This window comes from Tachypleus tridentatus, chromosome 1, assembly GCF_004210375.1.
Source record: "Tachypleus tridentatus isolate NWPU-2018 chromosome 1, ASM421037v1, whole genome shotgun sequence".
Taxonomy (NCBI): Eukaryota; Metazoa; Arthropoda; class Merostomata; order Xiphosura; family Limulidae; genus Tachypleus; species Tachypleus tridentatus.
The window spans coordinates 8,942,273-8,961,221 of NC_134825.1; the positions used below are offsets into that span (position 1 = coordinate 8,942,273).

General features: G+C 35.4%; 1 protein-coding gene across 1 annotated transcript in view; it reads right to left on the reverse strand.

Moving 5' to 3' along the window:
* The window catches only part of LOC143239797 (BMP-binding endothelial regulator protein-like), a 104,298-nt gene that overhangs the window by 20,905 nt on the left and 64,444 nt on the right, over nt 1–18,949 (reverse strand). The window contains exons 6-7 of the mRNA XM_076481348.1: nt 2,630–2,715; nt 793–892 (exon numbers count right to left, since the gene is read on the reverse strand). Of these exons, the coding sequence (XP_076337463.1) occupies nt 793–892; nt 2,630–2,715 (186 nt within the window). The remainder of the gene's footprint in view (nt 1–792; nt 893–2,629; nt 2,716–18,949) is intronic.

The following is an 18,949-nucleotide window of genomic DNA, read 5'->3' on the forward strand; positions in this document are numbered from 1 at the left end:
AGTGTAAGTAATGTAATTTTAAGACTTGTACATCAATGACCAGCGTAAGTAATGTAACTTTACGACGTCTACATCAACGACCAGTGTAAGTAATGAAACTTTAAGATGTGGACAACTTGTACAACAACGACCAGTGTAAGTAATGCAACTTTAAGACTTGTGCATCAATGACCAGTGTAAGTAATGAAACTTTAAGATGTAGACAACTTGTACAACAACGACCAATGTAAGTAATGTAACTTTACAACATGGAAAACAATTACCAGTGTAAGTAATGTAAGTTTATGGTGTGGGCAACAAAGACCAATGTAAGTGACATAACTTTATGATGTGAATAACAATGACCAGTGTAAGTAATGTAATTGTATAATGTGAACAACAATGACCATTGTACAACGCTCTTTTACAATACGGACAATAATGATCAGTGAAAGTACCTCTACAGGTTTAAGACAATAACCAGTGCAAGAAACGTTTTCATGAAAGCTGTACAACAAAAATCATTATTTGTATCGTTTCTGGACGACATTAACACAATAATGATTGTAATAAAATTGTTTCCACATCCTGAACAACGGTAACCACAGAAAGTATATATATTGTGGACAACAGTAACCACAGAATGTGTGTATGCTTATATATATATAATATATTGTGGACAACGGTAACCAGAGAGAGTAAGGTGTGTGTATATATATAGTGGACAGCGAACTTCAGTGTATAACTATAACTTGGGTAACCCGAGTAAGTTTTATATAATATAGACATCAGTAACCAGCGTTTTAAACATACCTCTACAACGTGGACAACAATCACCTGGACGCTGAACATACCTTATAGACGGACAAGGTAAGACCGGACAAGCTTTCTTGAAACAAACAATGTTTCCTTTCTGACAAAAAAACAAATATCTTGTTTAATCCACTCTGACTTTTAAATACATGTAAAGATCTGCTAACAATCATCTAACTATTATAAGTATTTAATACTTTTAAATACACGTAAAGATCTGCTAACAATCATCTAACTGTTATTAGTATTTAATGCTTTTAAATACACGTAAAGATCTGCTAACAATCATCTAACTATTATTAGTATTTAATACTTTTAAATACATGTAAAGATCTGCTAACAATCATCTAACTATTATTAGTATTTAATACTTTTAAATACATGTAAAGATCTGCTAACAATCATCTAACTGTTATAAGTATTTAATACTTTTAAATGCACGTAAAGATCTGCTAACAATCATCTAACTGTTATTAGTATTTAATACTTTTAAATACATGTAAAGATCTGCTAACAATCATCTAACTGTTATAAGTATTGCATACTTTTAAATACACGTAAAGATCTGCTAACAATCATCTAACTGTTATTCGTATTTAATACTTTGAAATACAAGTAAAGATCTGCTAACAATCATCAAACTGTTATTCGTATTTAATACTTTTAAATACACGTAAAGATCTGCTGACAATCATCTAACTGTTATTAGTATTTAATACTTTTAAATACACGTAAAGATCTGCTAACAATCATCTAACTGTTATTTGTATTTAATACTTTTAAATACACGTAAAGATCTGCTAACAATCATCTAACTGTTATTAGTATTTAATACTTTTAAATACACGTAAAGATCTGCTAACAATCATCTAACTGTTATAAGTATTTAATACTTTTAAATACACGTAAAGATCTGCTAACAATCATCTAACTGTTATAAGTATTTAATACTTTCAAATACACGTAAAGATCTGCTAACAATCATCTAACTGTTATAAGTATTTAATACTTTCAAATACACGTAAAGATCTGCTAACAATCATCTAACTGTTATTAGCATTTAATACTTTTAAATACACGTAAAGATCTGCTAACAATCATCTAACTGTCATTAGTATTTAACTCAAAGCTAATTTTGTCTATTTGCTTTCATTAAAAGTGGTTCAATGACTTTACATAATTATCTTCTGGAGAAGGTTATTTATTAAAATCAAATGCAATATTATCCATCTTTTCTAGAATGTGGATCCTAACAAACAAGGATCTCACTGAGGGGTTTTAAACTGTAAAGTTAATTTACAATGTTAATGTATCATCTATATTATGTTTAACAGTAAGAACGGTAGGACTAGAGGGAAAAATATAAATGTTGACAAGGAAGGAGTCATCTTCGGCTAAGACAGTTTCATTTTTTCTAACAGGGTGGTTGGCCTTTGAAATGGATTGCCTTTGGATGTTGTGGAGGTAGTAAGTACATTTAAGTGAGTTTAAAAATAAGCTTCACAAGTTAATAAGGGCTGGCTTTTTAATTTAATTTAGAGGACGGAACAGGCGAGATGGACCAATAGCTCCTAAGTTGTCCCCGAAACGTTATGTCACGCTAATATTAATTCGCCAATAGCCTTCTTACACTAAAACAATTGTTTGGCAGATGAAATGCGATTTTTACCAAATAAGGATTGAGGCTCGAGGTCTATTTCTTCACTAATAAATTGTCAGGCAGGCGGAGTGGAAGGATACTATTGTATTTCTGCATACAAGTAAACTTACGTCATACACCTTTATTACTTTTTAAGTAAAAAAAATTGGTGTGATGGTGAAGATAAACCACATGTACCTGACAGCGACACTGGACACAAGCGTCGGCTTTTGTTGCTTCAAGTTCTTCTCCATCCTGGTAAGTCCTACCTCCGATAGAGCAGCCTATAACAGAATAAAGTAAACAATTGGTAAATCCTACCTCCGATAGAGCAGCCTATAACAGAAGAAAGTAAACAATTGGTAAGTCCTACCTCCGATAGAGCAGCCTATAACAGAATAAAGTAAAGATGGCTCGGATTGTTCAGAGAAATGGTGTTTTAAACATCTCATCTATAGGTCAACAAGACTTTACAATACTGTACAGAGTTTCTGTTTATAACAATATCAACAATATTGTTCGTGGCCTATTCATAGAATAATTATTTGCAAAAACATCAGGTAGATTAACAATTGACTCGGCATAGCCAGGTGGTTAAGGCACTCAACTCGTAATATGAGGGTCGCGGATTCGAATCCCCCTCTACCAAATATGCTCGCCCTTTCAGCCGTGGAGGCGTTATAAGTGACGGCCAATCCCACTATTCGCTGGTAAAAGAGTAGCCCAAGAGTTGGCGGTGAGTGGTGATGACTAGCTGCCTTCTCTCTAGTGTTACACTACTAAATTAGGGACGGCTAGCGCAGATAGCCCTCGTGTAGCTTTGCGCAAAATTTAAAACAAACCAAAACCGTCCCGATCCTGACGAGAACCCTGCACGAGAAAGTGAACTTGAAGCGAAAGCAGTTTTAATCCGTCACAGAAATTGAAATACGTGACGTATCCGGACTGGTGAACCTGTGATTAGATACCAGCATAATCATTAAAGAATGTTCGTATACTGTATAGCACAGAAACTATTGACAAAAGCTGTGTGGTGATTATATCACATAAATACATAACACTTCACAAATGTAAACACGTTTAGAAACGTCGATGTTGCTGGGTTAGGGTCGAACATAAAAAAATCAAGTTTTAGTTGGTATCCCATAACAAAATACAGAAATACAAACACACATGACATCAATATACACTATAACCGTCCCATTGGAAATATTAGATTCCGTGAAGAAATGAGAATCTTTAGAAGTTTTATCTTAACGGGCTATATCCGCTATGTCTGTAAGTCCCCAAGCTTACCGCCGAAACACCCTGACTGTAAAATTTTTTAATAGCAGTAACATAATTAATACTTATAATGTCTTGTTACGTTCTCGTAGTGAACAACCGTGACGTTTGTAACAACAAAATATTTGTCATTACCTGTAACACTTTTTTTAGGCTTACTTCGTAATCCCATGTGCTAATGTGGGAAGTTTGTTTGTTTTGAATTTCGCGCAAAGCTACTCGAAGGTTATCTGCGCTAGCCGTCCCTAATTTAGCAGTGTAAGACTAGAGGGAAGGCAGCTAGTCATCACCACTCACCGCCAACTCTTGAGCTACTCTTTTACCAACGAATAGTGGGATTGACCATCACTTATAACGTCCCCACGGCTGAAAGGGCGAGCATGTATGGTGCGACTGGGATTCGAACCCACGACCCTCAGATTACGAGTGGAACCCTTAACACGCTTGGCCATGCCGGGCCCAATGTGGGAAGTTCCAACACATGAAACTAGGTAAAACTCGCCCTAAGTGTTAATATAAGACATGGCTGTGTGCCACTGTATATACTTGCTTATTGTGTAACAAGATAACAATAAAATTAAACCTCCCTGTATGACAATGTCAATATATAGTATATACTTAGTTATTGTGTAACAAAATAACAATAAAATTAAACCTCCCTGTATAACAATATCAATATATAGTATATACTTACTTATTGTGTAACAAGATAACAATAAAATTAAACCTCCCTGTATAACAATATATATACAATATCAATATATAGTAAATACTTATTTATTGTGTAACAAGACAACAATAAAATTAAACCTCCCTCTATAACAATGTCAATATATAGTATATACTTACTTATTGTGTAACAAGATAATACAATTAAACCTACCTGTATGTATGACAGTGTAAATATATGTATATAACATATACTTTACTCTGATGTCATTAGACAACTTGGATAATTGAACCTTTCTGACAACTTGTTTTTGCAGTTATTTTAAAGACCTAGTAGAAAACAATTGCTTAACTTCCCTACCTCAATCAAATCAACTAATTATTTTACACAAATTATTCTCTTACCATGATATCATCTTATCTTTTACACCTGTAATAATAGTTTCTAGAAATACATTAAATATTTAAATATATTATTTATTTATTTTACTGTTTATGAAGTGTAATAACAGTTTCTAATAATACAATAATTACTTAAGTGTCTAGCTTATATTATTTTACTGTTTATGAAGTGTAATAACAGTTTCTTATAATACAATAATTACTTAAGTGTCTAGCTTATATTATTTTACTGTTTATGAAGTGTAATAACAGTTTCTAATAATACAATAATTACTTAAGTGTCTAGCTTATATTATTTTACTGTTTATGAAGTGTAATAACAGTTTCTAATAATACAATAATTACTTAAGTGTCCAGGTTATATTATTTTACTGTTTATGAAGTGTAATAACAGTTTCTAATAATACAATAATTACTTAAGTGTCTAGCTTATATTATTTTACTGTTTATGAAGTGTAATAATGGTTTCTAATAATACAATAATTACTTAAGTGTCCAGGTTATATTATTTTACTGTTTATGAAGTGTAATAACAGTTTCTAATAATACAATAATTACTTAAGTGTCTAGCTTATATTATTTTACTGTTTATGAAGTGTAATAACAGTTTCTAATAATACAATAATTACTTAAGTGTCTAGCTTATATTATTTTACTGTTTATGAAATGTAATAATAGTTTCGAGTAATGCAATAATTAATTTAAGTAACTGCCTTGTGTATTGGGTTATCGAAATAAATGGTTTAAGTGTTACAAAAAGTGCCGGAAGAAGATATAATTATATTTATTGTCTGAGTAAACAACATAATACACAAAAGTACGTCTTCACAAGCCCAAAATAATACACAAAATAGTGATCACATTGTATTCAATCTTTATCAAATTATGGGATCATAAAACTATTTGTGGATCAAACTGTCAAATATCTAAGAAAAGAACTCCAAAGTATTTGAAAACATTTTACAATATATTACTATGGAATACAATATTTCCCACCCACTAAATTCTGTGTTCATACATTTAGTCACGGAAATGAGTTGATGTACAATGTCGGTGATTGTTTTATCATTCGATTCTTTATTAACATAAAAGTGCCCTTGAGAACAGTAACATATAACACAGGATTCCTTATGTGGCAGACTTCACGACACTACCGCCAACTGGTAGCAGCGGTAGGTATTACCAATAGCGAGTACAAAACAAAGAATCGTGAGAGGGGTGAAGAGTCAAACGGCACTTAATATACGGATATTTTGTGTAATGAAACCTACAAAGTTTGGGATGGTCATGGCTAGTGGGGGTTCAGAGGGTGTTTTAAACTGTCTGTGATGAGTTATCCTTTCAAGCTTGAAGAAAAACATCTAAACCACTCTTGTTAACTCTCTTTGTTAAGAAGGTCGAAATGTTGTTCTGTACGCTATTTCAGTTAAAGTGCTAATAACCGTCTTTGAAATACGTTTTCACTTCAAGTGCGTTTCTCTTCATCACGAACTCTTGAAGACTGAATGCGTTGACGGATCGCCATATTGTAGAACATTAACCCGACATCAGGTACCACTATACCTTGTGTACAACTTTAAATCCCTAGTTCACCAGTGTGTAAGACATTACAAGTAATTAAGCTGACATAAAGTACCACTGTACTTTGCGAATAACTTATGTATCATTCACCTACATGTAGAACATTACAAACATTAACTTGGCAGGACGTATAGGTATCACTATAAATTTCTGTATGACTTTACGTCACTATTTCTCCACTATGTGGAACATTACCTACCAGTTTAGTCTAGCAAAAGGTACCACTATATTTGTATAGCTTTACGTCAGTAGTTCATCAATATGTATGACATGTAGGACATTACAAATGATTTTATTCGCAGAAGGTGCCACTAAATCTTGTGTATATCTTTACGTCACTGGTTATCCAATATGTAGGACATTACAAATGGTTTTCTTCGCAGAAGGTGCCACTAAATCTTGTGTATATCTTTACGTCACTAGTTATCCAATATGTAGGACATTACAAATGATTTTCTTCGCAGAAGGTGCCACTAAATCTTGTGTATATCGTTACGTCACTAGTTATCCAATATGTAGGACATTACAAATGGTCTTCTTCGCAGAAGATGCCACTAAATCTTGTGTATAGCTTTCCTAGCTCCGTTATTTTGTTCTGGAAGTCCTAACTCTCATGTTTTAGAATACACTAACTACTAACCAATAATTTAACCCTGTAAATGTTGTTGAAAAAACACACAAAAAATCTATACATTCTTAAGCAACACTCAAGAGCCATAGAGGGCCGAGTATATACTTCTCGGAACCTGTGAGTACTTACATTTGATAAGCTAAACTCGTGATGACGTAATCACTGAACTCTCTTAGTTGATATAGACGGCTATGAATGTACTTCCTAGAGACAATTATAAAATGTTTATTTCGTTTTCTACACATCATTTTAGTTGCTTGCTGGAGAATAATAATTTTTCATTAATGCAACGTTTATTAATTGTTAATTTGCCCTTCATGATCTCAAACATTTTTAACTTATTACATTTGTGTGTGTAGAAAGGGTAATAGGTGTAAAACATTACTTAAAGACAATGCATTTTAGATAAATATTTCATACTCGTGTGACACAGGTTTCTATGTTTACAAACCTCAAATTAAAAAGTAAATACAGTCAAAGCTAACGTCAATCATTTCATGAAATAAGTAACAGTAGATAAAGTTATTTTCAATTGTTGTGACTTATCTTGACGTGACAATGGGACATTTCGCTGTAATCTACAAATCAGACATACAAAACAAATCACGTGCTGTGAACTCTTAGCCATCAGTTGATCACTAATGGTAATTCAAAACCCGGCATAACCAGGAGGTTAGAGAGATCGGCATAACCAGGAGATTAGAGAGATCGACATAACCAGGAGGTTAGAGAGATCGGCATAGCCAGGAGGTTAGAGAGATCGACATAACCAGGAGGTTAGAGAGATCGACATAACCAGGAGGTTAGAGAGATCGGCATAACCAGGAGGTTAGAGAGATCGACTCGCAATCTGTGAGTTCGAGTTCCCCATCCACCAAACATGCTCCCTCTTTCAATCAATTCTACTATTCGTTGGCAAAAGAGTAGCCAAAGAGTTGGCAGTAGGTTGTGATGACTAGCTACCTTCCATCTAGTTTTTCACAGCTAAAATAGGGACGGCTAGCGCAGATATCCCTCACGTAGCTTTGTGTAAAATTCTAAACAAAGCGGTAATGATTTTGTACAATGTGTAAAACAATGCCACCAAAGGAGTTGCGAAAAACTGGTGTCAACGAAGTATAAGTTATTCACTTGTTTGTTCAGAGCAGGCTTCTCTATCCGAAATACAAAAGTTTCTTTAATTCTCAACAACAGCTAATTCACTGCACTTTTAATGATCGTAACATATTTCCACAACAAGAAAACTAGGTTAAAATTCACAATAGTTCAAGTAATCTTCAACAAGTGCTCAAGAAATGTAACATTACTGTGTCAACAATGTTAAAACCGTTGGTAGATAACAACACAAGGTCCTGACGACGATTCTTTTAATCCTGATAAAAAGGATAAGGAAGACAGCGTTAAAAAAGGATTGTGTTAACTCTTGTGACCTGTAGTGACTTAACATGGTCCGAGGAAGTGCATGTTAAAAGATATATAAAGAAAAATGTGTTAACAAAAATACGTGTTCACTCGTGTGAAATGTGGTTACTGAACAGGGTCTGTAAATGAAAAGTGTGTCAATAAAACAGGACAAGTGTGTTTATTCGTGTGAAATGTGGTTACTCAACGAGGTTTGTAAATGACACGCTGTTAAATTTGTACAAAAACATTCGATTGGGAACGAGAATAAAAGTTATCTTATAACTCTTTACAAACTCAGTCATTACTGAACTACATTCTCATGTCAGGTCATCATCAGCTCAGACTGGCGACTCTGCTGCGGTCTCGTTATGCCTCCCCTACAGTTAGTTCACCATGCAACGTGATCACGGACAGGACACCCCACGATCAAGTACTACGCCGCAGAAATGATTTTACTTTCTGTTTTTTAACCCTAAAATAGCTTATATCTGCTGCAATAAAATGGTGGGCGGTTCAGGAATCTAATAAGAAAAACCCTTTCAACGTGAATCATCAGGAGTTTTTATTTTACAGTTTTCGTAGAACTGATAATTACACTGGGGATTATTCAAAGCCATGCAGAATACAATATAAGCTATTGTGCTCAGGTTCGTGACAGTTCCCAGACTTCCAACACGTGACGCGGACAGAGAAGAACATTCATTGACGGTGTCAAGTTGCTTTTCCATCTCCATCTGCTCAGAGAGTACATGGGCATCTTTAACAGATTAGTGCTGGTAAATGTTACACTCAAACAATTGCTTTACGAAAATATATAACTTACATTTAAGTTCTGGAACTTAATATTAGTGTAATTTCTTTCCTTGTGTTAAAAAAAACAACAACATCTGCGGATAGTAAAAGACACAAAACTCTCCAAAGTTAACAACAACAAAAGAGTAAAATTTCGTGCAAGACAGTTCTTCTTTGGAAATTATAAACTAAGAAAAACTACAGATTATCACCAATTAAGGTTTATTCACAAAATTAAATATACGTAGTTGTTTTTTAATTAAACATTTGTTTACTCAGAGCTGTACTTCTACATTAGTTTTTGAGAGGTGTCGTATTTTGTGTATCTTGCTTCCACAGACTAACTACAAACAAAGTAACATGATCGAGAAAATCTTTCCACCACGTATTTTGGAAAGCGTCTTCACCAAGAGTTTCAAATTACCTTTTTTCTTAAGCTAATGAATTATAAGGGTTATTTAAATTATAGCGTACACGATATATAGTTTCTAGTTAAAACTGTAACATGATAAATACATGAGAATCTTCTTCTAACGTTTAATAAGCTTTGAAGTGCGAATAAAATAGAAAAACTCCACGTTGCATCTCAAGAGTTCGGTTTCCTTCTCTACTTCGGCTCAGAAAATGATGGTGTGACAGATAACGCTGTGTCTATGCAGATGAAATTAGATAATACAAGGTCCTTTGTACACACCGAAAACTAAAATTAGAAATGAATAGAGCTAGTTAAGAAGTGTACGTAAAACAAACTTCGCAGCACGTCTCCATGTGAAGAGATTAATTACCTCGTCAGCGAAAGAATTACACCCGAGTTGTGGTTGTATTGACTTCTAACGTTTATAACTCACACACACCTACACAGCATACACTTAAGATCAAAGCACGTAAACATAACACAACAGAACCAAGAATGTAAGACCCTATAAGGCTAAGAATCGTCCCGCGTTTTTCTAAAAAAGTCGCTACTGTTTATGAGCTTGACTTTACCACGAGGAACAAAAAGGCGCTAACGAGTACGCGCAGCTTTCTCTAAATAATGTTATTTACTTTTTGAATGCGACGCTTCAAGCCTGATTTGTTTTGTATACGCTTGAGAAGAAATGTTTTTAACAAGTTCGTTAAATAATCCCAATTAATTGGAATGTCTTCAACTCTTATTACACGCAGGAGGTTTGTAAGAATAATTATAATCATATGGTACCAAGGTGTTTTTAGTATTGCTGATCATATGATGTTAATTCTACTTCACGTGCTAGTATTACTGATCATATGATGTTAATTCTACTTCACATGCCAGTATTACTGATCATATGATGTTAATTCTACTTCACGTGCCAGTATTACTGATCATATGATGTTAATTCTACTTCACGTGCCAGTATTACTGATCATATGATGTTAATTCTACTTCACATGCCAGTATTACTGATCATATGATGTTAATTCTACTTCACATGCCAGTATTACTGATCATATGATGTTAATTCTACTTCACGTGCCAGTATTACTGATCATATGATGTTAATTCTACTTCACGTGCCAGTATTACTGATCATATGATGTTAATTCTACTTCACGTGCCAGTATTACTGATCATATGATGTTAATTCTACTTCACGTGCCAGTATTACTGATCATATGATGTTAATTCTACTTCACGTGCCAGTATTACTGATCATATGATGTTAATTCTACTTCACGTGCCAGTATTACTGATCATATGATGTTAATTCTACTTCACATGCCAGTATTACTGATCATATGATGTTAATTCTACTTCACATGCCAGTATTACTGATCATATGATGTTAATTCTACTTCACATGCCAGTATTACTGATCATATGATGTTAATTCTACTTCACGTGCCAGTATTACTGATCATATAATGTTAATTCTACTTCACATGCCAGTATTACTGATCATATGATGTTAATTCTACTTCACGTGCCAGTATTACTGATCATATAATGTTAATTCTACTTCACATGCCAGTATTACTGATCATATGATGTTAATTCTACTTCACATGCCAGTATTACTGATCATATGATGTTAATTCCACTTCACATGTAAACTAGACCAGGTAATAATAATAATGTGAAACACAAGCTGATGTACACATTGCCAAATATGTGAAAGTTAAACAGAAATAAACAGACTAGAACAATCACATACTTCTGAAGTGCTTGTTTGTTAATAAGCAAAAAGCTAACGCTTCGCTGTGTTCTGCCCACTGCGGGTATCTAAACCAGAATTGTGGAGCTATAAGCCTTCAGAGATACTGCTAAGCTATCGGGAGATGTGCAGACATATATAAAGTGAATGATTATAATCGAACACTTGTTTAGTTTGTTATTTTCCAGAATAATTGTTACCCGTATGTGTCTGGATCACATCGGTTATCATTTCATTTCTATCTTTTTAACATGACATAAAAGTCGCTTGTGTCGCCTTACATTGCGCCATCTGACGTCTGTTTGTCGCCTATGGAAACGATAAGTTCTTAAGAAATTAGCGGAAATGGATAATATCCAGTATAGTCTTCCGTAAGGATGAAGTGGTTCAAGGAATTCTGAAACAATCTTCAATATGTGACACAAACAAAGAGGTTATAAACAATATCTCTCCTGTCCAATCTGAGATGAGCCTGTACATTATCGAATCATACGTCACTTCCTGTCCAGGAAATCGGAAACAAGTCTTGGTGGTGATAAATTACTGTTGTCAAACTTACTAAACGTTTAAAGTTTCTATATCATAAACAAATAAATAGAAACACGTTTAACTTTACTAAAAAAACAATATTCTATATACTTTTTTATCAATAATGAAAATAACAAGTGAGAGATATATTAATCAATCGACTTGGTAAATCTTTACTTTGCCGGATGCAAGCTACATCCGACGTGAAACGCCACCAGTCTTCATGGAGACATAACCGGAAGTTGGTTGGTTGCTCACGTAGAATACGTGCTACACAAAAAACAGTCCTTGTAGGTCACAGACTTCCCTGGCAACTCTGTTTGCTGTTTCTCCTCATTCACAACAAGAACAAACTTGTACACGAACAATTATTAGTTACAAATAAAATTCACCTGAATGATATTACAGCTTTGAAACACAAGCCGGAGATCCAAATAATAGTTTTAAAAATATGTCCATCATCAGGTCGCCGGACACACTGCGTCCGTCATTTAAAACAGAAAACTTGGAGTTGAAAAGAATACTTTGATATCAGAACAAAGGCCAACACTTGCTTGCTTGTTTCGAAGCTAAGCACAAAGCGACACAATGGACAATCTGTGCTCTACCCTCCATGGGTATCGAAACCTGATTTCTAGCCTCATAAATCCGCAGAATTCTAGGAGTACCAGGAGGAGGGAGTAAAACAACGAAGTGACTGCTAAGTGATTCTGAAACATTGGCGGCCTCCAAGCTGGGGTGGGTGAGGAATGTAAACATATATAGAATCCCCCCTGCAAGAAGTGGAAGGGACGTGAATTCGGCCGCCAAGTGAAATGATGTTATTGTTCTGCAACTTAGAGAAGTATTATAATCAGGAGTAGAGAACTAGTGAGACTTCTTATGAACAGTGAAATGATGTTACTGTTCTACAACTTAGAGAAGTATTATAATCAGGAGTAGAGAACTCGTGAGACTTCTTGTGAACAGTGAAATGATGTTACTGTTCTGCGACTTAGAGAAGTATTATAATCAGAAGTAGAGAACTAGTGAGACTTCTTATGAACAGTGAAATGATGTTACTGTTCTGCAACTTACAGAAGTATTATAATCAGGAGTAGAGAACTAGTGAGACTTCTTATGTACAGTGAAATGATGTTACTGTTCTGCGACTTAGAGAAGTATTATAATCAGGAGTAGAGAACTAGTGAGACTTCTTGTGAACAGTGAAATGATGTTATTGTTCTGCAACTTAGAGAAGCATTATAATCAGGAGTAGAGAACTAGTGAGACTTCTTATGAACAGTGAAATGATGTTACTGTTCTGCGACTTAGAGAAGTATTATAATCAGGAGTAGAGAACTAGTGAGACTTCTTGTGAACAGTGAAATGATGTTACTGTTCTGCAACTTAGAGAAGTATTATAATCAGGAGTAGAGAACTAGTGAGACTTCTTATGAACAGTGAAATGATGTTACTGTTCTACAACTTAGAAAGTATTATAATCAGGAGTAGAGAACTAGTGAGACTTCTTATGAACAGTGAAATGATGTTACTGTTCTACAACTTAGAGAAGTATTATAATCAGGAGTAGAGAACTAGTGAGACTTCTTATGAACAGTGAAATGATGTTACTGTTCTGCGACTTAGAGAAGTATTATAATCAGGAGTAGAGAACTAGTGAGACTTCTTGTGAACAGTGAAATGATGTTACTGTTCTACAACTTAGAGAAGTATTATAATCAGGAGTAGAGAACTAGTGAGACTTCTTGTGAACAGTGAAATGATGTTACTGTTCTGCAACTTAGAGAAGTATTATAATCAGGAGTAGAGAACTAGTGAGACTTCTTGTGAACAGTGAAATGATGTTACTGTTCTGCGACTAGAGAACTAGAGACTTCTTGTGAACAGTGAAATGATGTTACTGTTCTGCGACTTAGAGAAGTATCAGGAGTAGAGAACTAGTGAGACTTCTTGTGAACAGTGAAATGATGTTACTGTTCTACGACTTAGAAAGTATTATAATAGAGAACTAGTAGAGAACAGTGAGATGAGACTTCAGGAGTAGTGTGAACAGTGAAATGATGTTACTGTTCTACAACTTAGAGAAGTATTATAATCAGGAGTAGAGAACTAGTGAGACTTCTTGTGAACAGTGAAATGATGTTACTGTTCTGCGACTTAGAGAAGTATTATAATCAGGAGTAGAGAACTAGTGAGACTTCTTGTGAACAGTGAAATGATGTTACTGTTCTACAACTTAGAGAAGTATTATAATCAGGAGTAGAGAACTAGTGAGACTTCTTGTGAACAGTGAAATGATGTTACTGTTCTGCGACTTAGAGAAGTATTATAATCAGGAGTAGAGAACTAGTGAGACTTCTTGTGAACAGTGAAATGATGTTACTGTTCTGCGACTTAGAGAAGTATTATAATCAGGAGTAGAGAACTAGTGAGACTTCTTGTGAACAGTGAAATGATGTTACTGTTCTGCAACTTAGAAAGCATTATAATCAGGGTAGAGAACTAGTGAGACTTCTTATGAACAGTGAAATGATGTTACTGTTCTGCGACTTAGAGAAGTATTATAATCAGGAGTAGAGAACTAGTGAGACTTCTTGTGAACAGTGAAATGATGTTACTGTTCTGCAACTTAGAGAAGTATTATAATCAGGAGTAGAGAACTAGTGAGACTTCTTGTGAACAGTGAAATGATGTTACTGTTCTGCGACTTAGAGAAGTATTATAATCAGGGTAGAGAACTAGTGAGACTTCTTGTGAACAGTGAAATGATGTTACTGTTCTGCGACTTAGAGAAGTATTATAATCAGGAGTAGAGAACTAGTGAGACTTCTTGTGAACAGTGAAATGATGTTACTGTTCTGCAACTTAGAGAAGCATTATAATCAGGAGTAGAGAACTAGTGAGACTTCTTATGAACAGTGAAATGATGTTACTGTTCTGCGACTTAGAGAAGTATTATAATCAGGAGTAGAGAACTAGTGAGACTTCTTGTGAACAGTGAAATGATGTTACTGTTCTGCGACTTAGAGAAGTATTATAATCAGGAGTAGAGAACTAGTGAGACTTCTTGTGAACAGTGAAATGATGTTACTGTTCTGCAACTTACAGAAGTATTATAATCAGGAGTAGAGAACTAGTGAGACTTCTTATGAACAGTGAAATGATGTTACTGTTCTGCGACTTAGAGAAGTATTATAATCAGGAGTAGAGAACTAGTGAGACTTCTTGTGAACAGTGAAATGATGTTACTGTTCTGCAACTTAGAGAAGTATTATAATCAGGAGTAGAGAACTAGTGAGACTTCTTGTGAACAGTGAAATGATGTTACTGTTCTGCAACTTAGAAAGTATTATAATCAGGAGTAGAGAACTAGTGAGACTTCTTGTGAACAGTGAAATGATGTTACTGTTCTGCGACTTAGAGAAGTATTATAATCAGGAGTAGAGAACTAGTGAGACTTCTTGTGAACAGTGAAATGATGTTACTGTTCTGCAACTTAGAGAAGTATTATAATCAGGAGTAGAGAACTAGTGAGACTTCTTGTGAACAGTGAAATGATGTTACTGTTCTGCGACTTAGAGAAGTATTATAATCAGGAGTAGAGAACTAGTGAGACTTCTTGTGAACAGTGAAATGATGTTACTGTTCTACAACTTAGAGAAGTATTATAATCAGGAGTAGAGAACTAGTGAGACTTCTTGTGAACAGTGAAGTGATGTTACTGTTCTGCAACTTAGAGAAGCATTATAATCAGGAGTAGAGAACTAGTGAGACTTCTTATGAACAGTGAAATGATGTTACTGTTCTGCGACTTAGAGAAGTATTATAATCAGGAGTAGAGAACTAGTGAGACTTCTTGTGAACAGTGAAATGATGTTACTGTTCTGCAACTTAGAGAAGTATTATAATCAGGAGTAGAGAACTAGTGAGACTTCTTATGAACAGTGAAATGATGTTACTGTTCTGCGACTTAGAGAAGTATTATAATCAGGAGTAGAGAACTAGTGAGACTTCTTGTGAACAGTGAAATGATGTTACTGCTCTACAACTTAGAGAAGTATTATAATTAGGAGTAGAGAACTAGTGAGACTTCTTATGAACAGTGAAATGATATTACTGTTCTGCAACTTAGAGAAGTATTATAATCAGTCTGCACAGTCTGCTGGACTGTTTCATGATTTAAAATATGTCCAAGTTTATTTATGTTTATGACGGAAAGGTGAGCTGATAAATTATCCACCAAAACAACAACAAAAACATACTAAAGCGTTTCATTGGTGTTAGAGAAGTTTTTGTTTGGCATAATTTTTCATGGTGATTTTAGGAGCTGTGATAACATTCAAATGTCATTTTTTCCCATATATTTCAGTTTACATGACAAAATGAAGACAGCATTTTAATATCAATATTTTCAAACCTAACACTCAAGCTGCCACAAATGTAATATATGGTTAGTAACAGTCAAAACAACAGTGTAATGCGATTAACGTAAAGGTGGTAAAAACCAATGTGTGGTTTCAGAACGGCTGGTACGCGTATTAAAACTTCTTAACCTGAAGATGATCTACGAAGGTGAAACGTTGTTCTCTCCTTATCAGAAAAGGTGTTAATACCCATATCAGCCGTTCGGAGACACATTTTTATTTCAAGTGGGTTTCTCGTCATCAAGAATGTGTGGTTTATGGCTACCAAGATCGTGGAAAGTAACATGTGCTCAATGTGAAATTTGTGTGAAGCAAGGTGATGGAAAGTGATATGTGATTAATGTGAAAGTGGTGCAAAATAATCAGTGATTAAAATCGCTGCCAAATAACGTATGATAAGAAACATTCCATGAACAGGAAACTCACATGTTAATGTGGTGCAAAATAATGTGCGGTTAAGCCTTCCTGACGGAGGCAACCAATGCGCAATGTTTTTAGTGACAGTGGCGGTGGTTGAAAGTAATACGAGAACAGAAAGAATCAACGTAGGGTTAACTATATTGCAAACGGGCCTAATGGTTAGGGCGCACGAGACGTAATCTTAGGGTCGCGTGTTCGAGTCCCCGTAATCATAGAAGATGTTAGTCCTATATGGTCTAAAGACCAGCCAACCAGATGTTAACATTCTTGGCTTACACAAAAACAAAAAAAACACCCAAAATAGATGGAATTAAAGTCGTAAAAATAAAAGTGATAATGTATGTGATGGAGAGTAGAGACTAGGTACATACGTTTTAATGAATCACGTGCTACCCGTTTAAACCTTCTTCAAAGTGAATCACGTGCTACCCGTTTAAACCGTCTTCAAAGTGAATCACGTGCTACCTGTTTAAACCTTCTTCAAGTGAATCACGTGTTACCTGTTTAAACCTTCTTCAAAGTGAATCACGTGCTACCTGTTTAAACCTTCTTCAAAGTGAATCACGTGCTACCCGTTTAAACCTTCTTCAAAGTGAATCACGTGCTACCCGTTTAAACCGTCTTCAAAGTGAATCACGTGCTACCTGTTTAAACCTTCTTCAAAGTGAATCACGTGCTACCCGTTTAAACCGTCTTCAAAGTGAATCACGTGCTACCTGTTTAAACCTTCTTCAAAGTGAATCACGTGCTACCTGTTTAAACCTTCTTCAAAGTGAATCACATGCTACCTGTTTAAACCTTCTTCAAAGGTGTAACTAAAATTATCTGCTGGTTGTCATAACTGACACAGATTCTTACGAGGGCTGTTCAAAAAATACGCGGACTGTTTAAATTGCGCGGCTCCAGTTGGTTCCAGGGGAATCTGTTTGGTGTCGCTAGGTTTGCACAGATTAGCTGAATACGACGCCATTTCCCGATTGCAGATATCTTCATTTGTGTATTAGCTACGCGGTTTTAAGTGAAGTGCGATTTTTTCGTTTGGCGGATTTCAGAATGAATGACCTGAAGGAGCAACGACTTGCTGTGAAATTTTGTGTTAAACTTGGAAAATCTGCGACTGAAACTTTTGCTATGCTTAACACGGCTTACGGTGATGTTGCTATGAAGCGTACGGCATGTTTCAAGTGGCATGAACGTTTTAAGGATGGTCGACAGTCCATTGAAGATGATGAGCGTCCTGGACGTCCTTCCACGTCAACTGACGACCCACACGTCGACAAAATCAACACCCTGGTGCGGGCAAATCGACGTCTGACTGTCAGGGAGCTTGCTGAAGAGTGTGGAATATCAGTTGAATCTTGTTACGAGATTTTGACCGAAGAAGTGAAGATGCACCGCGTTGCTACAAAATTCAGCACTCAGAACTCGTGCGTTTTTGGCCAAACACTCGATCACTGTTCTTCCCCACCCCCCCTACTCACCTGACCTTGCTCCTTGCGATTTTGTCTTGTTCCCCAAACTCAAAGACCCTTGAAAGGAAGAAGATTTGAGACGATTCCCGAGATTAAGGTAAATGCGACGAAGGAGCTGGAGGACATTACAAAAGAAGCGTACCAGGACTGTTTCAATAAGTGGAAACACCGTTGGGATAAGTGTGTGCGTTGGGGAGGAGAGTACTTTGAAGGGGTCCCAGACCTGTAACTTCTAAATAAAGTACATTTTGTTTTATGACGTCAGTCCGCGTATTTTTTGAACAGACCTCGTATAATTCATGTTTTACTCTGTATACGACCATGTCCCTCTAATCCTTTTCAAGTTTATCACTGCTTTTCAAAAGCCCAACTATTGATACCACAGGCTATATAAAGTTTATCATTCGTCAAATATGTTACGAAAGACTGTACACAACCTTCCTGTGTCTTCACGAATGACGTCACAGACTGTATACAACTTTCTTGTTTCTTCACGGATGACGTCACAGACTGTATACAACTTTCCTGTTTCTTCACGGATGACGTCACAGACTATATATAACATTCCTATTTCTTCACGGATGACGTCACAGACTGTATATAACTTTCCTATTTCTTCACGGATGACGTCACAGATTATATATAACTTTCCTGTTTTTTTACGGATGGTGTTACGGGAAGAATCTCAAGATATCGTCTGAATACAAATTTTACAATTAGTTTCACTCAGA